Source organism: Cannabis sativa, chromosome 8, assembly GCF_029168945.1.
Source record: "Cannabis sativa cultivar Pink pepper isolate KNU-18-1 chromosome 8, ASM2916894v1, whole genome shotgun sequence".
In the NCBI taxonomy this organism is placed as follows: Eukaryota; Viridiplantae; Streptophyta; class Magnoliopsida; order Rosales; family Cannabaceae; genus Cannabis; species Cannabis sativa.
Genome location: NC_083608.1, coordinates 45,644,316 through 45,661,531, shown reverse-complemented (window position 1 = coordinate 45,661,531; position 17,216 = coordinate 45,644,316). Strand labels below are relative to the sequence as shown.

General features: G+C 33.2%; 1 protein-coding gene across 1 annotated transcript; it reads left to right on the top strand.

Annotated features, from left to right (window-relative positions):
- Window positions 1–2,387: 2,387 nt before the first annotated feature.
- Window positions 2,388–7,819, top strand: LOC115699752 (uncharacterized). Its single transcript, XM_030627292.2, has 6 exons — window positions 2,388–2,840; window positions 3,443–5,167; window positions 5,269–5,520; window positions 5,622–5,702; window positions 5,895–6,431; window positions 7,554–7,819. The coding sequence occupies exons 2-6, from the start codon at window positions 3,878–3,880 to the stop codon at window positions 7,605–7,607; spliced, it is 2,214 nt and encodes a 737-aa protein (XP_030483152.2). The 5' UTR covers window positions 2,388–2,840; window positions 3,443–3,877; the 3' UTR covers window positions 7,608–7,819.
- The last annotated feature ends 9,397 nt before the right edge of the window (window positions 7,820–17,216 follow it).

Here is a 17,216-nt window from a genome sequence, read left to right as displayed (position 1 = left end):
TGATATTTATCATCGTGCTTCGGGGCAAGAATTGAATACTGACAAATCGGTGATGTCTTTTTCACCCAATACTCCAATGTTCGTTCAAAACTCATTCCAACAAATATTGGGCATGCCAATTTGCGAATGTCATGAAACTTACTTGGGTTTACCTGCTTATAGTGAACGTGATAAATCTCAATTGTTCAGCCATATAAAAGAAAAGATATGGAAGCTTATGCATGCTTGGAATGACAAGATTTTTTCAATAGGTGGCAAAGAGGTATTATTGAAAGCTGTTGTCCAATCGATTCCCACTTATGCTATGAGTTGTTTTCGCCTATCAAAAAAGTTTTGTAATGAAGTTGAGGCTATGATGGCGAGATTTTGGTGGGGTTCTGCCACAGACAACAAGAAAATTCATTGGAAGAAGTGGAAATTTCTTTGCAAGTCAAAGGGCGATGGTGGTATGGGTTTCAGATCTTTTGTGCATTTTAATCAAGCTTTACTTGCTAAGCAAGCTTGGCGTATCTTCCAACAACCAAATAGCTTGCTAAGTCGTGTTTTAAAAGGTCGCTATTACCCTCATTCTGACTTTATGACAGCTTCAGCAAATGGTCTGTGTTCTTTGACTTGGCAGGGAATAGTTTGGGGTAGGGAATTGTTAGCAAAAGGTTTAAGGTTGAAAGTGGGTTCTGGCCTTTCTATTGCTTGTGGTACAGATTCATGGATTCCAGGCCATGATAACTTCAAGGCTTTTTGTTATCTTGGTCCATCTTCAAATCATGTCTCGGATTACATTACACCAGATAGAGAGTGGAATATTGACCTCTTGCAAGCTGATTTTTCACCACCAGATGTTGATCGTATTCTTACTATCCCCTTATCTTACAATGCTGTTCAAGATAGGTGGATTTGGCATCATGATGTATCAGGAGATTACTCAGTAAGTACAGGATACCATTTTGCAAGCTCTTTGGAAGAAAGAGAAATCTCTACTGGTTCTAATACACAGAATACATGGTGGAAGACCTTTTGGAGTTATAATTTGCCTGCTAAAGTCAAAATTTTTGGATGGAGAGTGATACAATCTTCAATACCTGTTGCTAAATCTCTGTTTCATAAGAAAGTTCTAACTTCAGCAACCTGTTCTTTGTGTCAAACTGCATGGGAAACAATAGGTCATGCTTTGTTTTCGTGCTGTCATGCTAAAGAGGTCTGGAAGTTGTCTGGTTTCTGTTTCAACTTTCAAAGTGCTCATCGAATGCAGGATGGGGATTATTTGATGTATCTATCCTCTCTGCATACTAAATTGGAAATGGAAAGAATTCTGTGTGTCATGTGGTTTATATGGTCTGATCGAAACAACTTTATTCATGGTAAAAAGACTAAAGGCCCAATTAATTTACTGTCACAATCTGATGCCTATTTGCAGCAATTCCAGCTATCAAACCAGGCTGCATTACAGCATACTGGTGTGCATACCAGTTCTGTGATTTCGGCTAGTTCACCAAATATTGGTTTTCATACCAATTCACAAGCTGCTGTTGTTAAGTGGCATGCTCCCCCAGAGAACAAAATCAAAATGAATGTTGATGCGGCAATTGATTCTTCGAGGAGTAAAATTGGTATTGGTGTTATTATACGAAATTCAAATGGACAGGTGCTTGCTGCAATGTCTAAACCAGCGAGGGGGAATTTCAAATCTCAAGAAATGGAAGCAAAGGCCTTGTTTTTTGGTCTTTCCTGGGCACACCGATTGCATCTTCCTATTGATTATGTGGAAACGGATTGTTTAATGCTTGTGAATGCATTGCATCGGCCAACATCACCAAACTCGAGTTTTCACGATTTAGTTTCAGATGTTTCTACTCATTTATCCTATTTCTCTAATGTTTGCATATCTCACATTAAAAGAGATGCTAACCAAGCTGCACATGGTTTAGCTAAGCAAGCATTACAGCAGGATAATGATTGTATATGGTTAGAAGAGATTCCTTCTACCATTTTCTCTGTTGTTGTAAATGACTCTATTTGATTTATAATAGCAGACTTTTTCTCAAAAAAAAAAAAACTTTATCACAACTATTTTGAAATCAAAAACTAAAATTTCTCTTTATATTAAAATCTATACATTTAACATGTGGGCCTCGTGAAAGTTTCATTGGTCGAAAAAAAAAAGATAAGCTTACAGTTTTTTTTTTTTTTTACAGAAAAGATAAGCTTACAGTTCAAATTAAACAGACAAAAAAAAAATAGGGATAAGTTTATGATTTCAATTGAATAATTTGAAAAATAAAAGGAGAAGAAGAAGATAGAAATTTGGAACTTAGCACGCGTGTACGTAAATATAATGAATTTTAAGACAGGAATGAGATAATGAATGGTAAATAATAACAGGGAGAAAAAATTGTAATATAATAAAAATATTAAACGTGAATAATAACATGAATAAATATGGTATGAGTGTAAAGTACAAGTCTTTATTTCTAATTTATTCTTTTTCTTTTTTAAAATTACAGCAAAGAAATTCTCCGTAGGCATGGTGATGACGATGGTATTTTGGGATTATAAACATGGTAGAGCTAGAGAGAGAAAGAGAAAGAGAAAGAGAAAGAGAAGAGAGAGAGAACTTGGGTCTGCCTGCCCTACAACCGCAAAGTCATATACCACCAAACCCATTTCACCATTTTCCATTTTCCATTGTCTATTCATTCACCCTTTTTCTTCTCTTCAAGTTTCAACCCCACAACAGAACAAGGCTAAAAATCACTTCTTGCATCTATATTTTTTCTGGGTTTTGATTGTTTTGATCTGAGGATACCATCGGATAAAGATTACTCAGATGATTTGTTTGATTGGTGGGTTCAATAATAATAGGGAATATTGTAATCTATGTACACATACATATTTGTATATTGATAAATCTCTTTTGTTTCTGTGCCTGATACTTTGTTTTGATCAAATTTGATTAGTTGTTACTGTGATTGTGATTCCACTGAGATTCCCTCTCTTTTGGTTGAGTTTCTTGTAGTAGATGATGGCTTTAAACTTGTCATCAAGGCGTTTTGGGTGAATGGTAATGTGAATGTGTGCCTTACAAGTAACGCTGTTGAGATTTTGGTTGTCGATCTTCTCAAGGAAACGCTTTCACTTTAAAAAATATTTATATATATATCATTGTCAATGATTGGGTTTGGAGTATATTTTGGTCTTGGATAATGTAAATGCATAATGTTTATAACATAACTTACCAGCTTCTGCTGTCAACAATGTTGATCATTCATATTGTGGGATTATCTCCATTTGATGATTGAAATATGAGAGTTTTGATGGTTCAAACATGTGCTTCTTCAATATGAGTTTTTTTGTTTGTTTGTTTGTTTTTTAAACTTGGATTTGTTGGATTATTGAGGCAGCAAGAACTAGCACTGATTTGTTTATGTTATGGTAATCTTTTCAGGTATATAGGCTTTTGATTAGTTTTACAACCTTGAACATGTGTTTCTTATCTTGCTGGTATGGAGGCCAGGAGATTTTTGCTACTAGTGAATTTCAGATGTGTGAAATATGCTTCAATACCTCCTCACATTTTGTTAAGGAAGTGGTAACTGAAATGTCCAAAAAGCTGATGCCTTTGGTGGATACATAGTATTAAATTTTGGCATACACTTATTTTCTCAGCTGTACCAAGAATCTTGGAACTTGCAGTTTTGTGTCCTGGTTGGTTATATTGATTGAATTGGAAATTAAAACTTGTTGTGGTTGTTAGGATGAAATCATTGGTGCTTAGATGACATTAGTTAAGTAGTTAAATCTGCTGCAGGCAACAAAGGCCTATAGCATTAGGTTACTCTCCTTTAGATAACTGGATTTTATTTTATATTTTTAAAAATTTATGATGGGCTTACCTCAAGTTTCTGCTGCTGGAACTTCAGAGGAAGCCGCTGCAGCGGTGTTGGGCGCATTTTTACAAAGCCCTCCTCGAATTTCAGATGTGAGTAGCTGTGATTTGGATGGTATGAATCATGGAAGCTCTAGCCAAGTGGGTGTAAGTGGAAGTTCCATGTGCTCCTCTTTTGGAGATTTCCATCGGAGAACATCACTAGAGCTTTCAAGTTTCCCTGATGTTACTGGCAATGTTAATTGTTTGAGGCTTGGTTCTGTAGACAATGCAGGTGAATTTGCTCCTAAATACGGAAGGAATATCCACCGTCCTGTTTCTAGGATTGTAGGTTTCGAATCGAGCAGTAATAGTTTTGGCAATGGTGGTTGCAAAAGTGTGTCAGCTTCTCATGTCCATTCTTCTGCTGCAGTCACTGTTTCGGCTAATGAAACTAAGTCTAGTGGATCTTTAGTAAGAAAGCGATTGCTGTCACCCCTGAATAACATGCTTTTTCCAGACCAACATTTTGGGGGTCATCCTTTGGACATTGGTAGCAGAAATATTCCTCCAGATTCCACTTTTAGGATTGGTAATTTAAGTGCTTCTGCTGTGCAAGATCATAAGAAAGCAAATGTTGGAAGCAAAGACCATTATACCTTGCCAAATTGGTCTTTATCAAGTGGCTCAGAAAAGAAGTGTATACCTCATGATAGTGTCATGGAGTCCATTCTTTTCACTGATGGCCCTTTTCTAGAAAATGGGAAATCACCATCTCACAATAGTTGTTTATCTTCACCTGCATTGTTGAATGAACCAAGATCACCAAGAAATATAAAACCCCAAAATGGGGAAATATCTGTATCATCATCATCATCAAAAAAGGGGATGTCATCTCCTCTTTCATTGTCACCCCTTGGTCCTAAGTTTTCTGATAGACTGAAATCTGCAACAGGATACAAAAATACCAAAAGAGAGTTGGATTATGGTCATTCAGTATTAAGTAATGTAGAGAAAACAATAGAGTTTTCTGAATCAGGCATGATCTTTGCTTCTGAAGAAGAGGATTTCGGGATAGCAAGCAAATCATTCGAAGATGATGTTTTTTACAAAGAGTTCCATCCCTCTTCTGTTGAAAATAGTATTGACATAAGCATCTCTATGTCTAGAGGATCAGCCCCTACTTCTTCTCAATGTATGAGATTCATAAAAAGTTTGAGTGGGCTTCCCATTAGGAGGTCCTTGGTTGGTTCATTCGAAGAATCTCTATTATCGGGCCGGTTCTTATCTGGTAAATTGAGCAAGGTAAACACGAATTTGTTGTTGTTGTGTTAGTAAGATTGTTAGTGAATTCTTTGTAGGCTATCTGACTCTACAAATTGTTGTTGTTGTGATCTTATGAGTAGGGAATTGAAGGCTTTTTAGCTGTGCTAAGCATAACTGGAGGGAACTTTTCGCCACAATCCCAAAAGCTTCCTTTTTCAGTGAACAGTGTGGATGGAGACTGTTATTTGTTGTACTATGCATCAATTGATCTTGCAGGAAATTCATCATCAAACAAATTGAAAAGCCAAAGATTGAAACGAGGCAATAACAATGATGATTCACAAACTGTCAGGAGCCGCCTGCGCATACCTATGAAGGGCCGAATTCAATTGGTATATCTCTTATGAAACTTAAAAGTATATGCTGCCCAAGTTATAATACCCTGTTTTAATGGTGCTCATGCTAATATCTTTTGGATAATGCCTTATTACAGGTTCTTAGCAATCCAGAAAAGACACCTCTCCACACTTTTTTTTGCAACTATGACTTGAGTGACATGCCGGCCGGTACAAAAGTAAGATGAGATAATGCATTGTTTTTATTCATTTTATAGCTGAAGAAAAAAAATGTGCTTTTAATAGTGATAGATGAACTTTCACCATTGACTATCTTTGACTGTAAATGCATAGAAAATTTGTGATAGATTCTAGTGTAAAATGCCATGAGTTTGTTGGAATCACATGATTGATCTCTATTTCTTTGATAGACTTTCTTGCGGCAGAAGATCACGATAGCTTCTACACAAACGAAACAAGGGAAGACAGACATGGAGAGCTCTAAAAGCAGTGACAAAGAGAGTAATTTTGAAACAAGCAAGGCAAATGAGACTACACCATCTCTACTACACCAAGGAAGTGAATTTAGCAACAATGGCATGGCTGAGGCCGATTTTGATGAACAATCCAAAAGCTTAAATTTGTTCGCGCTTAAGAAAGGCTGCAACATTGAAGAGGATTGGAAAGAACAAAAATTGGCGGAAACATGCCATGAAACTTGCAAGAAACAAGTTCATGGCTGTTCAAGGGTCAATGATAGTAGCAATGGTGCTGGTGCTTTGCGTTATGCTATTCACCTTAGATTTATATGCCTGTTTCCGAAAAGTTCCAAGTCATTACAGAGATGCAAATCTGACCCTGATTCCAAACCACAGAAAAAGAGCCTTGATGAGGAACGAAGATTCTATCTCTACAATGATTTGAGAGTTGTGTTCCCTCAACGCCACTCGGATGATGATGAGGGCAAGGTATGTGTTTCATGTTAGCCTAAGATAATTGTCTTCTTTCTCCCATAGTATTAGGTAACGTCAGATATATAGTGCTTTCATCAGCCTCATAAATATCCATACTATCACAAAGAGGATCTCTTATTGCCTCCTCCGTATTGCCACCAAAGAAAACTGAGGTGCTGTTTGGTAACACTTTTGTTTTTTTAATTTTTTAATCACAAAATGAAAGTAAAATTTTTATTTTTAAAAAATTTATTTTTTAAAAACAAAAATGCGTTCTATAACCACTTTTGTTTTTTAATTTTGAAAACAGAAAACAAAAGTGTGTTCTGTAAAGTTTATTTTTATTTTTATTTTTTGATTTTATTTAAGTCGGGTCTAGGTCCGGAGTCGGATTCGGATTCGGGTTCAAGTCAAAAGTCGGGTTTAGCGCCTGGGCCGTAGGGAGGGGATTTGGGTTCGGGTCTGGTCGTAATGTAAAAGATTGATTAAGAAAAAAAACTGTTTAAAAAAATATTAAAAGTGATTTTTTTTTGTTTTTAAAATTTTAATTTCTAATTATAAAATTGAAAAGTAAAAACAGTTTTATAGAATATGTTTTTGAAAAAATATTTTCACTTTTCTACTTTTAAAAACAAAAAACTGATTAAAAAAGTGTTACCAAACGCCACCTGAGCTTTTATCAAAATTGATTTTCTGTCCCAAAGCTCTTTCATATTCCACCAATAATTCCAGCACATTACCGACTTAATTCTCAGTAGATTTACAAAAAAATTAACTATCGTCCGCAAAGAGCATATGAAAATGTCCTTGAGCCACCTAACACCCATCTATCTGCCCTTGCAACTCGTATTTTTCCGCACATAAAATGAATAAGTAAGGCGAAATAGGGTCTCCTTGACGTATTCCACGAGCCGGTATAATTAGACCCATCTCCCTGCCCACATGAACAAAGTTACAAACAATTAAAAATATCATTAGCCACCAATGTGAACAACTACATTGTTATAGTTTTCGGGTTTTTTAATACAATAATGTTAGGGGAGGAGTGTAGTTTTTTGAAAATGTGTATCTTTGATGATTAGTTTAGTGATTTTGATTTGTGTTAATGATTTGTTGTTTTTGTTTTTTTGTTTTCAGTTAAACGTGGAGTACCATTATCCTGAAGATCCAAGATACTTTGAGGTTAATTGAAATATCTCTCATAAATTGGAATGACTTCCTTACTGTAAATATACATATATTATTTATATAATGTATATATCATATATATAATGTATAACATATAATTGATGATTGAATTAGTTGTTCAATGGCCAATTTAGTTTTTATTTGGCCTAGTTACTAATTATATTATGGATTAGGATCTTCAAAGGTATGTTAATTTTGTTTAATAGTTTCAGGTACATAGTTTTGATATTTTTGTTATTTTTGTATTGTTTAATGATTGTTTTTATATATAAAATTACATCAAACATAAAATTTATTCAATTACCAAAATCCTACCATTTATTAAACTTTTGTATTGTTTAATGAGTTTACTTATTACCATTACACCTTTTTGTAAAAACAACACCCCCAACTGTTTCTTTTCTTTATCTTTTTTATATATAACACATCACTAAAATTTTACTTTTTTTTTATTTTACGTATAACTTATATATTTCAACACCATACTTTTTTATATTTAACTCAAACAAGAAACAATTCAAATAAGTTAGATTTATTTCTAACACAATCAGCCAATTAACAATTAAAACCAGAAATCAAAATAGATAAAAATTGCAGAATATTAAAGAACATGAGACATAACTTTTATACAAGTTAAACCAAACAAAGGACTATCGGTTACTTCTCTGAATTTTCTTTTTCATTAACATATTGATTACAAGCTTGGTTGGGTTGAGTGTACCCTAGAGAATTACAGAAGAGATCCCTAATGAACTTAGCTTGAGTTCAGCTCCAAGAGTACTGATCTTGGTTCAACTTTTCTAAACTCCCACTCTTTGATTTTCTCTCTCAATGACACTTTCTCACTCAATTTCTTTTACTGTCAATTCAGTGTGAATTGTTTCTAACATTACAAGGTAATTACAAGCACTTTAAATAGGCTAAGAGAAAAGTCTCTGATTAACTAAAAACAGTTACAACTAACAGCTTGGTAGTTAGAACTGTTAAAAGCAATTGGTTTGTTCTAGGAATAACATTCCAACAAATTCCATCTTAATTCATAGCAACAAACCTTTAAAATTTTAGGGGAGTGATCCAGCTATCTTCAGATGGAGGTAGTGTTCAGTAGTTCCAAGCAGTTTTTGAAACTTGCTGACAGATAGTACCTTATTAGTTCCTGCATTTGCAAGGTTCTCTTCACTTGGTACATTTTCCAATTCTACTTCTCCATCTTTTATCTTCTCTCTTCACTTGGTTACTTTAACGCGTCAAAAGCGAGGCAAATAGATATTGAAGTTGTTTCCATTCTTTAAACATACTCACAAATATGTGGATCAAATGAGCTACAAGTTCTTTGTTTATTCGTTTTGAATTGTGCATTTTGTTTATTCCGAGATGGACCTATTTATCTCGCTGGTTTCATTAGTCAATAGTCATTACTCATGTCTCGCTATTGCCTATATGGCGGTGAGTTCGAATATTTCTATTAACTGTATTTTTCGAGGCAAGTCATTTAAGTGCATTTAATAATGCACGGTTTGAGCTTATTCATATTCCAACATTGATACACGTGTCAGTTTTTTTATTGCTAGTCGAAATTTAGGTATAACAATTATCAAATTTGAATTAACTCTTTAGTTCATAATTTAAAACTCTTTTAAATTAATAGATTAATTTTAAATTTATTAAAGTAATTCTAAATTAAACTTAATCAGTTTACATGTTTAGATTTCAAAAACAGTACACATAAATACATAGGACACATAATATATTATGTTTCTACTATGAGATGCATGATAATTTAAATTGTGTAGAGTTTCTATGTATGACATGTTATTCACTAATGCATGAGCATGTTATTAATCAATTCTTTAAGGAATTTATTTAAAACAATAAATAAACAATGATGATGAACCGAGTATAAATTGGGTATTTATAATTTTACAACCTGTGAAATTAAAAACTAAATTACAAAACTAATCTCCATAGCAACAATGACATTTTGTAATTTCAAATCATGCTGTCAAAATTAAGTAAAAAATAGGTCAATATTTTGTTATTTTTCTATTGCTTTGCAATTATATTTTTGTTGTTTTATAGTTGTTTGTTAAGTTGTTATAGGGTTACTTTTTAGTTATTTTTGAGTTGGTTTTTATTTTATTTTATTAAAATACGGTATTTTTGTAATTTTAAAACTTTAAATATAGTATTTTTATAAAGTTAATACAATAAGAATATAAAAAACTCTATGTCACAATATATTTGTAAATTTTTTCACATTTTATAATATTGTTGTAAGTTCCTTTAATAAGTTAATAAGTTGATCCAAATTAAATTTGATTCTTTATATAAACAAGTTATATAGATTGTGTCAAGTTAACTTGTTTATAAATTGGTTGAATTTTTTTTTTTTTTTTGAACACATAAATTGGCTGAATTTGAATTTTTAACAAAGAATAGGTTCCAATTTGGCATTTGTTTATATAAATCGTGTCTTTGTTCTTTTTCTTTTTTTTTCCTTTAAAGGTGGTACATGCCCCAGCAAACAATAATATAAACATGTTAGTATGCATTGCTTTTTCCTATATAACATGAATGCTCATTGATAAAAAAAAAAACTCTTTAAAATTTTTTTAAAAATAATTTTTTTTTAGTTTTCAAAATTTTTATTCGTAAAAATAATTTTATAAAACATAATTTTAGAAAATATTTTTATTTTTCTAATTTTAAAATTTAAAAAGTGTTACTAAATGGACCATAAATATTTTCATTCATAGATTTATATATGTATATAGCTAATAGTTTATAATTGATAGTTTTGCATTTCTAGTTAGATTTTTATATTTTGTTCTATAGGTATACCTAGTTGTACTAGTGGTAGTGGATGATAATTAACACTTATACTGACTACATTTATATTCAAAAAGAAGAAAAAAAGACTGCAAAGTTTAGATATTTGAACTAATTCTTTCCTTGATATGAAAAAGAATTAGAAGAGGTGATGATGTTATTTGTTTTTCCTTTTTTTCTCTAGTGTGGATTTGTAGAAGAATCGATTTGGTTGTATATTGAAGCATGAGAGCCCAAAGGGTATTTTTTCGGGGTAAGTTGAAAAATGTCTCTTTTATTAATCAATTAATCAAATTTACCTCTAATTTTATATTTATTTGAAACATACCTCTTTTTATATGTATTGTACCCAAAATACCTTAACATAAGAGAGTCATATGGAGAGTATCTTAAAGTGACAGGGGGCAAAATTAGTACAATGTTTAAAAAAAGAGGTAAAAATGATAGACTTTAAAAAAGAGGATAAAAATAAAAGAAGACAATATAAAAAGGATATAGAGTGTAATTTCCTCTAAAATTAAACAAGTGAAGCTTAGCTTCGATTGTTTATGTCCCAACTCAACTCCCATATGTCTACTGATTAGGAAGTGACACGAAAACAGATATAATTAATGCATGTATATAAGAGAATGAAAAAAAGAAAAAACTATAGAATATGTTAAGAAAGAAGTTAAAGGTTCTATAAATATGAAAGAAAAGGTTTAATGAAAAGGGGTTCCAACTTCCTATGTTATGTGATAGTGTTTGCATTAGGCCCACATGAGATCCCACCTAAGCCCAAAGAATGTTTTTATTATTAAAATTTTTTAAGAAAAAGAAAAGGCAAAATTAAAGAAGTGAACTCACTCAACTCCCATGCATGTCTACTGATGAGGAAGTGACATGAAGACAGATATATAATTAATGCATGTATATAAAAAGAATAGAAAAAGGAGAAAAAATTGAAATGTTAAGAAAGAAGTTAAAGGTTCTATAAATATGAAAGAAAAGGTTTTGATTATAAGTATGAAAAGGAGTTATGTTATGTTATGTGATAGTGTGTTTGCACTAGTTTAGAAGATTGACGTGAAAAGCAGAAACCACCAAATATGCTTAAAAAACCAAACATTCAAATTAATATTTACCCTCCATAAATATATACATACATATATATATATATATATATATATTTCTGCATGCATGCATGCATATCCCAATCCCAGGACTCTGATGATGTGAGTTCAGTAAAAAAAACTTCTATTTTCCATCTCAAACTAAGAATTAAACCTTTGGCAAAAATTAAATTATTATTTTATCAAACTCTTATTATTCAGATTTTTATTTTTTAAATATTAATTTCAGTATTCTTTTACTTGTCTCCTAACCACGGGATGGTGAAGGCAACTCGGGTGAAGCCTTTGGAATGAACTCAAGATCGTCTCGGGACGATCCGCTGTGAGAGTGTTCATTCCGAGCATTGTAGTGGCTACTTCCCTCAAAGTAGTCTTCAACAGGATCACAAGTGCGAAGAGAATTGAATTGGTCACTCAGGTTCAATTCTTCTCCATGTACTCAAGGAAAATACTCGAACTGTTAGCCATCATGGCCAATGGCAAAGTAATGGCTCAACTTCCCTCTTTCATCTCAAAAGTACTTCCGAGTATAAAGCGGCTCATTGATCCTTACTTGCCAGATTTTGTAGCCTACGATTCTGAAATAGCGTCTCCTACTACTTCCTTTAGGTTAAGTAGCAGCTCCTTGTCCCCTTGCAGGGTCTCGAGGCCTAGTCTCTTGAGAACATAAGGAGGAATTGTGGAGGAGTCATGTTGGTTCTCTCGTTGTTGTGAGGTCATTCAACATCAGGTGGAGGGACATTGGTTGGCACCTTCGAGTTTGAGTCCTTTCGGGCTCTTGATCGAAGGTACTTTCCCTCCGGGAGCTCTCCTTATTTGGTGTTTGCCTAGTGCCTTCTCGGTTACCAAGTGTAGCAGTGGTAGTTTGCAACATTCAGGGTTTCTATCTCCAGACATGGCTCCCTAGGTGAGATTTGGTCATTGGTACCAATCTCGGGAGCTGCTGGTAGTGGCATTGGAAGACGAGTTGAGGAGTTGGTTCCAAGGCTTACTGTTGGTGTCTGGGGCGCAGGAGTAGTCTCGAGAATAGCTCCATCGACTCGAGTGCTCCCAGTTGATTGGCCAGCTATTAGAGTCTGTCTGTCAACACTTGTAGAAAGTGTTGCAACCATCTTGATTAGTGACTTTCTTAAGTTGTGGCTCTCAATGAAAGTACCAAAATATTGACTCGGAAATATGGACTAGACTTCTAAAGTCACATCCACTCGCTAGATTGGACGGAATATAAAATATTGTAAAGTAATTAATGAGAGACACAACAATTTATAGTAGTTCACCTGAAGCTTATTTTCGTAACTTTCTTAGGGTAAATTTTGGCAATGATAGCTTTAGAATTTTTCCTACTGTGTGAGACATAACTTGATAAAGAGTTTAAATAGCTTCAAAACTCAAGTTGAATCACGTTAATCGGATGAAAATTGAGTGATGAGTTATGACCGTTTTAATGAAGGCAATTCAAATTCCAGCGCCTAGGTTGACATCCATCGCTCAAGTTAACATTTTAGTGCCTAGATTGACATCTGACGTTGTATAAGTGTAGAAACGTCCAAGGGAAGTCCTTTGAGATGCCCAAGTGATGGTTTGACACCCCTTAGTCTTTTTATATATTTTGGTGAAGTTGATCACTCGTTCTTGGAGATATTGCTGTTTTGTAGAAACAAAATACTTGAAACTTTTGAATTCTGGGTGAGCCAAAATTGAAGTTTTGAATTTGATTGATCTGACTTCATAATTTATCACACTTGTGAAAAATTTGACGGACGGTGAGAACGACATCAAATTCAAATAAGCGGAACCAGTGATGGCCAAATGTTGACCCGGACGTTGGGGCCTTCAAATCGAGCTCTTAGGATTCTATTTTTGATACTTTCAAGGTTTCCAAGGCTTCTGAACTTGAGGACAAAATCTCACCCCCTATTTTTGACCATGTCAAATTTAGTGGTCGCATCAGATTTGACATTCGAGTAATTGAAGGTAGCGTCACAGGTTGATTGCCAACCTGCGCGTTGGGCCCAACACTAGGTCAACATGGGCATTGGGCCCTATTTCCAAGGACTCGGGTTTGTAGCTTTCTCCTCGAGTGTACTTAGTTCTTCGTTATTTCTGATGACGGTGAAGATGCCCAGAGCACTTTTTGTTGATCTAAATTAGAAATAGCCCAGCTTGACAAAATGTCAATTTGGGCGCAGGGCCCAGTCCCAGGTGTGAACCTAGACGTTGTGTCCCTATTCTAACCCTTTGGAAGTTTAATTTGGTGCCTATAGAAATAGTTGATTCTCAATATTTTCTGAAGATGGAGATGATGCTCGAAAGAAATCTAGGAAAACACCATTTTTTGTGGCCTAGGTTGACAAATTATCAACATGGGCGCAACCAGCCCCAGGTGTCAACCGAGGCACTGTGCCTTGTTATTTGTGCCCAAAACGTATTGTTTTTCCTTTAGAATGACATATTTCCCCATTTTTGATGAAGACTGATTCAATGCAAACGTTGAATCTTCAATCATATGCTTGGAAGGTGCCCATATTGATATATTGTCAACCTGGGCACTGGGTGCTCGCGGCCCTGGGTGCTCAAAAATCAACTTGCTCTGAATCTATTTTGATGCCTCAAATATGTCCATGGTATGTCAAGTCGATGTCCCAATACAAGTTTTGGCCATTTTGCACTAAAACGGTTCGAAAAACCGAAACTCTAGTTGAGGATGTCAACCTAGGCCCCAAGTGGAAACCCTAGGTGCCTAGGTTGGCTTTCAAGTTGCAGGTTCGTGTAATTTTAGCTCCTAGACCTTGTGTTAGGTTGCTCCATGTCTTCATGGTACAAAATACTGAAAGATAGTGAGTTGGATTCAAGTTATTGAATTTTGAACCTCGGTCCTGGGATCCCAGAGTCAACCTGGGCGCAGGGCTAGGGTCCCCTCCTAAGTTGACTGCTATGATTCGAGTCTACTAAACTCAATGACATCATCCTTCATGTCACGTGTCAAACTTTGATATCCACATCACCAGGAAAAGTTTTCGGGTTAACAGTCTAATTTTTTTTTATGTTCGTGTACATTATAATTATTTAAGACATCCTACAAGATTTTGAAAATTTTTGAAAAATTTAACACACCGGAAACAAGGTTTAAATTGTCGGTGGCATGTGTGATTCTTTTTTATTGTATTAAAAAATAATATAATAATAAAAAATATTTTTTAGTGTAATTTTTGGTGTTATGATTAGAGTGAAAATAATTTTTAACATTAACTTCAATACTAGTATAACAACAAATTTAATATATGAATTGGAAATACTCTAAGTTATAATCTTATGTTTGTGTGCCCATATATATAGAGAGAGGGGAAAGCGAGTGCGCATATATTTTTTTTATCCCATTTGAACAAATCATTATTATTGATATGTACTAGACTAATTTATTTATTTTTTTCTTCACCATTTTTTTTTATAACTACCTACAAACACTTAAATCATTACATTATAATGTATAGTGTTTACTATATTATATATGCTACAAATTAAATCAACCCCAATATATTTGGATTGAATATATAATATAATATATATATAAATTTGATGATCATGTTCTAAAGCGTGCAATAATATTGCAAGCAACGAGTGTATATACAATATCTCATATATATAGATGATGATGTCAATTAAAACGTTCACTCTCTATAGTCATGAGTCTAGTCTGACGTGGCCCTTCATATGATCAGGCCCGGCCCTGGGCATAGGCGGGCTAGGCCTGTGCCTAGGGCCCACCCAGCCTAGGGGCCAAAATTTTTTTTTTCCTCTTTTAAAATTATACATTTTTTTTCTAATTTTGAAAAATACCACATTTTTTCTAACATAAGAGCCCAAAAATTTTTTTTTCCCTATAGCCCACTTTGTTTCAGGGCCGGCTCTGCATATGATATATATACATATATATATAGAGAGAGAATAATTTTCTGTTAGAAAGAGTGATATATCTTCTGTCCTCTGTGTGAGTCGATCACCAAATCACCTCTCTCTCTCTCTCTCTGTGTACGGAATCGGAGAGAGGCGCACTCTCCACTTCTACCAATAACACTATTACACGTGTCTACCTACCTACAACAATATATACATAATAATTACACTTATTAATTTATAATTAATTCAAACATATATTTTTTTTATTGCCATTATTGTTTTTTCAATAGTAATTATGTTCTATTCTCTTCGCTGAATGGAAAAAGATATAAAAATTGAAAAATAGAAAAAATGAATGAATAAAATAATTAAGGGTAAGGGTGAGGTGTCCGACATAAGAATAACAGTACTGAAGAATGGGAGGTAAGTAGTAGTGTTACCACTTCTTCATCACTGTCCTTTCTCTAGCTATTACGTTAACGTTACCTTCCTTTTTTTTTTAATTTCCTATTCTACCCCTACTCTCTCAAACCCTTATTATTATTTTATTTATTTATTTATTTTATGAGATAGGAGGGTGTGTTTTCTTCTGATGATTTCACCAGTTCTTGTTGGTGGTTATTTGGACAACAACGATACCCCTTTCTTCTTCTCTCTATTAATTAATATATATATACATTATTGTTAGCCGTACACGTGTCTAATCAGATCTCATACCATCCCATGCCTCCCATTCCCTTCTCACCTTTACATTCATGTCTCTTCTCGATCGTTTCTATATATTGTAATTAAAAAATATTGAAATAATGCATTTTATATATTATGTAACAAATGGTTATATATAAAACAAAACATTAATTGGATTGAACCTAAATAAACAACTGATCCTGTATCACCAAAGTTGTAATAATAATAAAAATATATTTTGTTGAAACTTTATTATTATTGTCTTATTTTATATCAAAATACTATAGAATATAAAATTAGTATTATATTGCCTATGCATATATCATCATGTGATCTCTTCTCAAAGATTTTCAGTGAACAAAAAATTAATAAAAGTGAAGTTTAGAAAGTCCATCACTCCATGATTGTACTAGTACTAATAATCTCCTTCCCTAGCTATATAATATATATAGGATTTTGTAAATAATTGAAGCAATATCAAACTAGATATTTAAAATTAATAAAACATAAAAAGGAAATTCCTCTTCCACTTTAATGTCAATATGATTCGAAAATACTAAAAGTTAGTTTAATTGCTAAGAATTACTTAGGGCAACTCCAATAATAAATATCAAATTTGATATTAAATCAACACAATAATAATAAAACTTTTAACTAAATTTTTTTTTCTATTCTAATCACAACATTAAAAATTACACTAAAATTATAATTTTTATTATTATATTATTTTATTAAATTAAAAATAAACACAAATAATATGTATACAAAAAATTTACTTATAAATATATTATTTAAATATTAAAAGCTAATAAAAATATATTTGGTGTAGTCTATAGTGTACACTAATAAAATTTACTTATAAATATAAAAAGCTAATTAGGATTTTTTTTCCCTTAATTAAACTTTAACATGTACTAAATCACGCTCTCTAAACTTTTCTGGCCGTTAAAATTCCTCCTAAACTATTGAAAAATTGTTAAATTTAATTAATAACTTTTATCTAACTTCATCTAATTTTACAATTTTAGTGATTGTTTATATACTAAATCATACTCTCCAGACTTTGATATCTACCAAGTCATGTCAC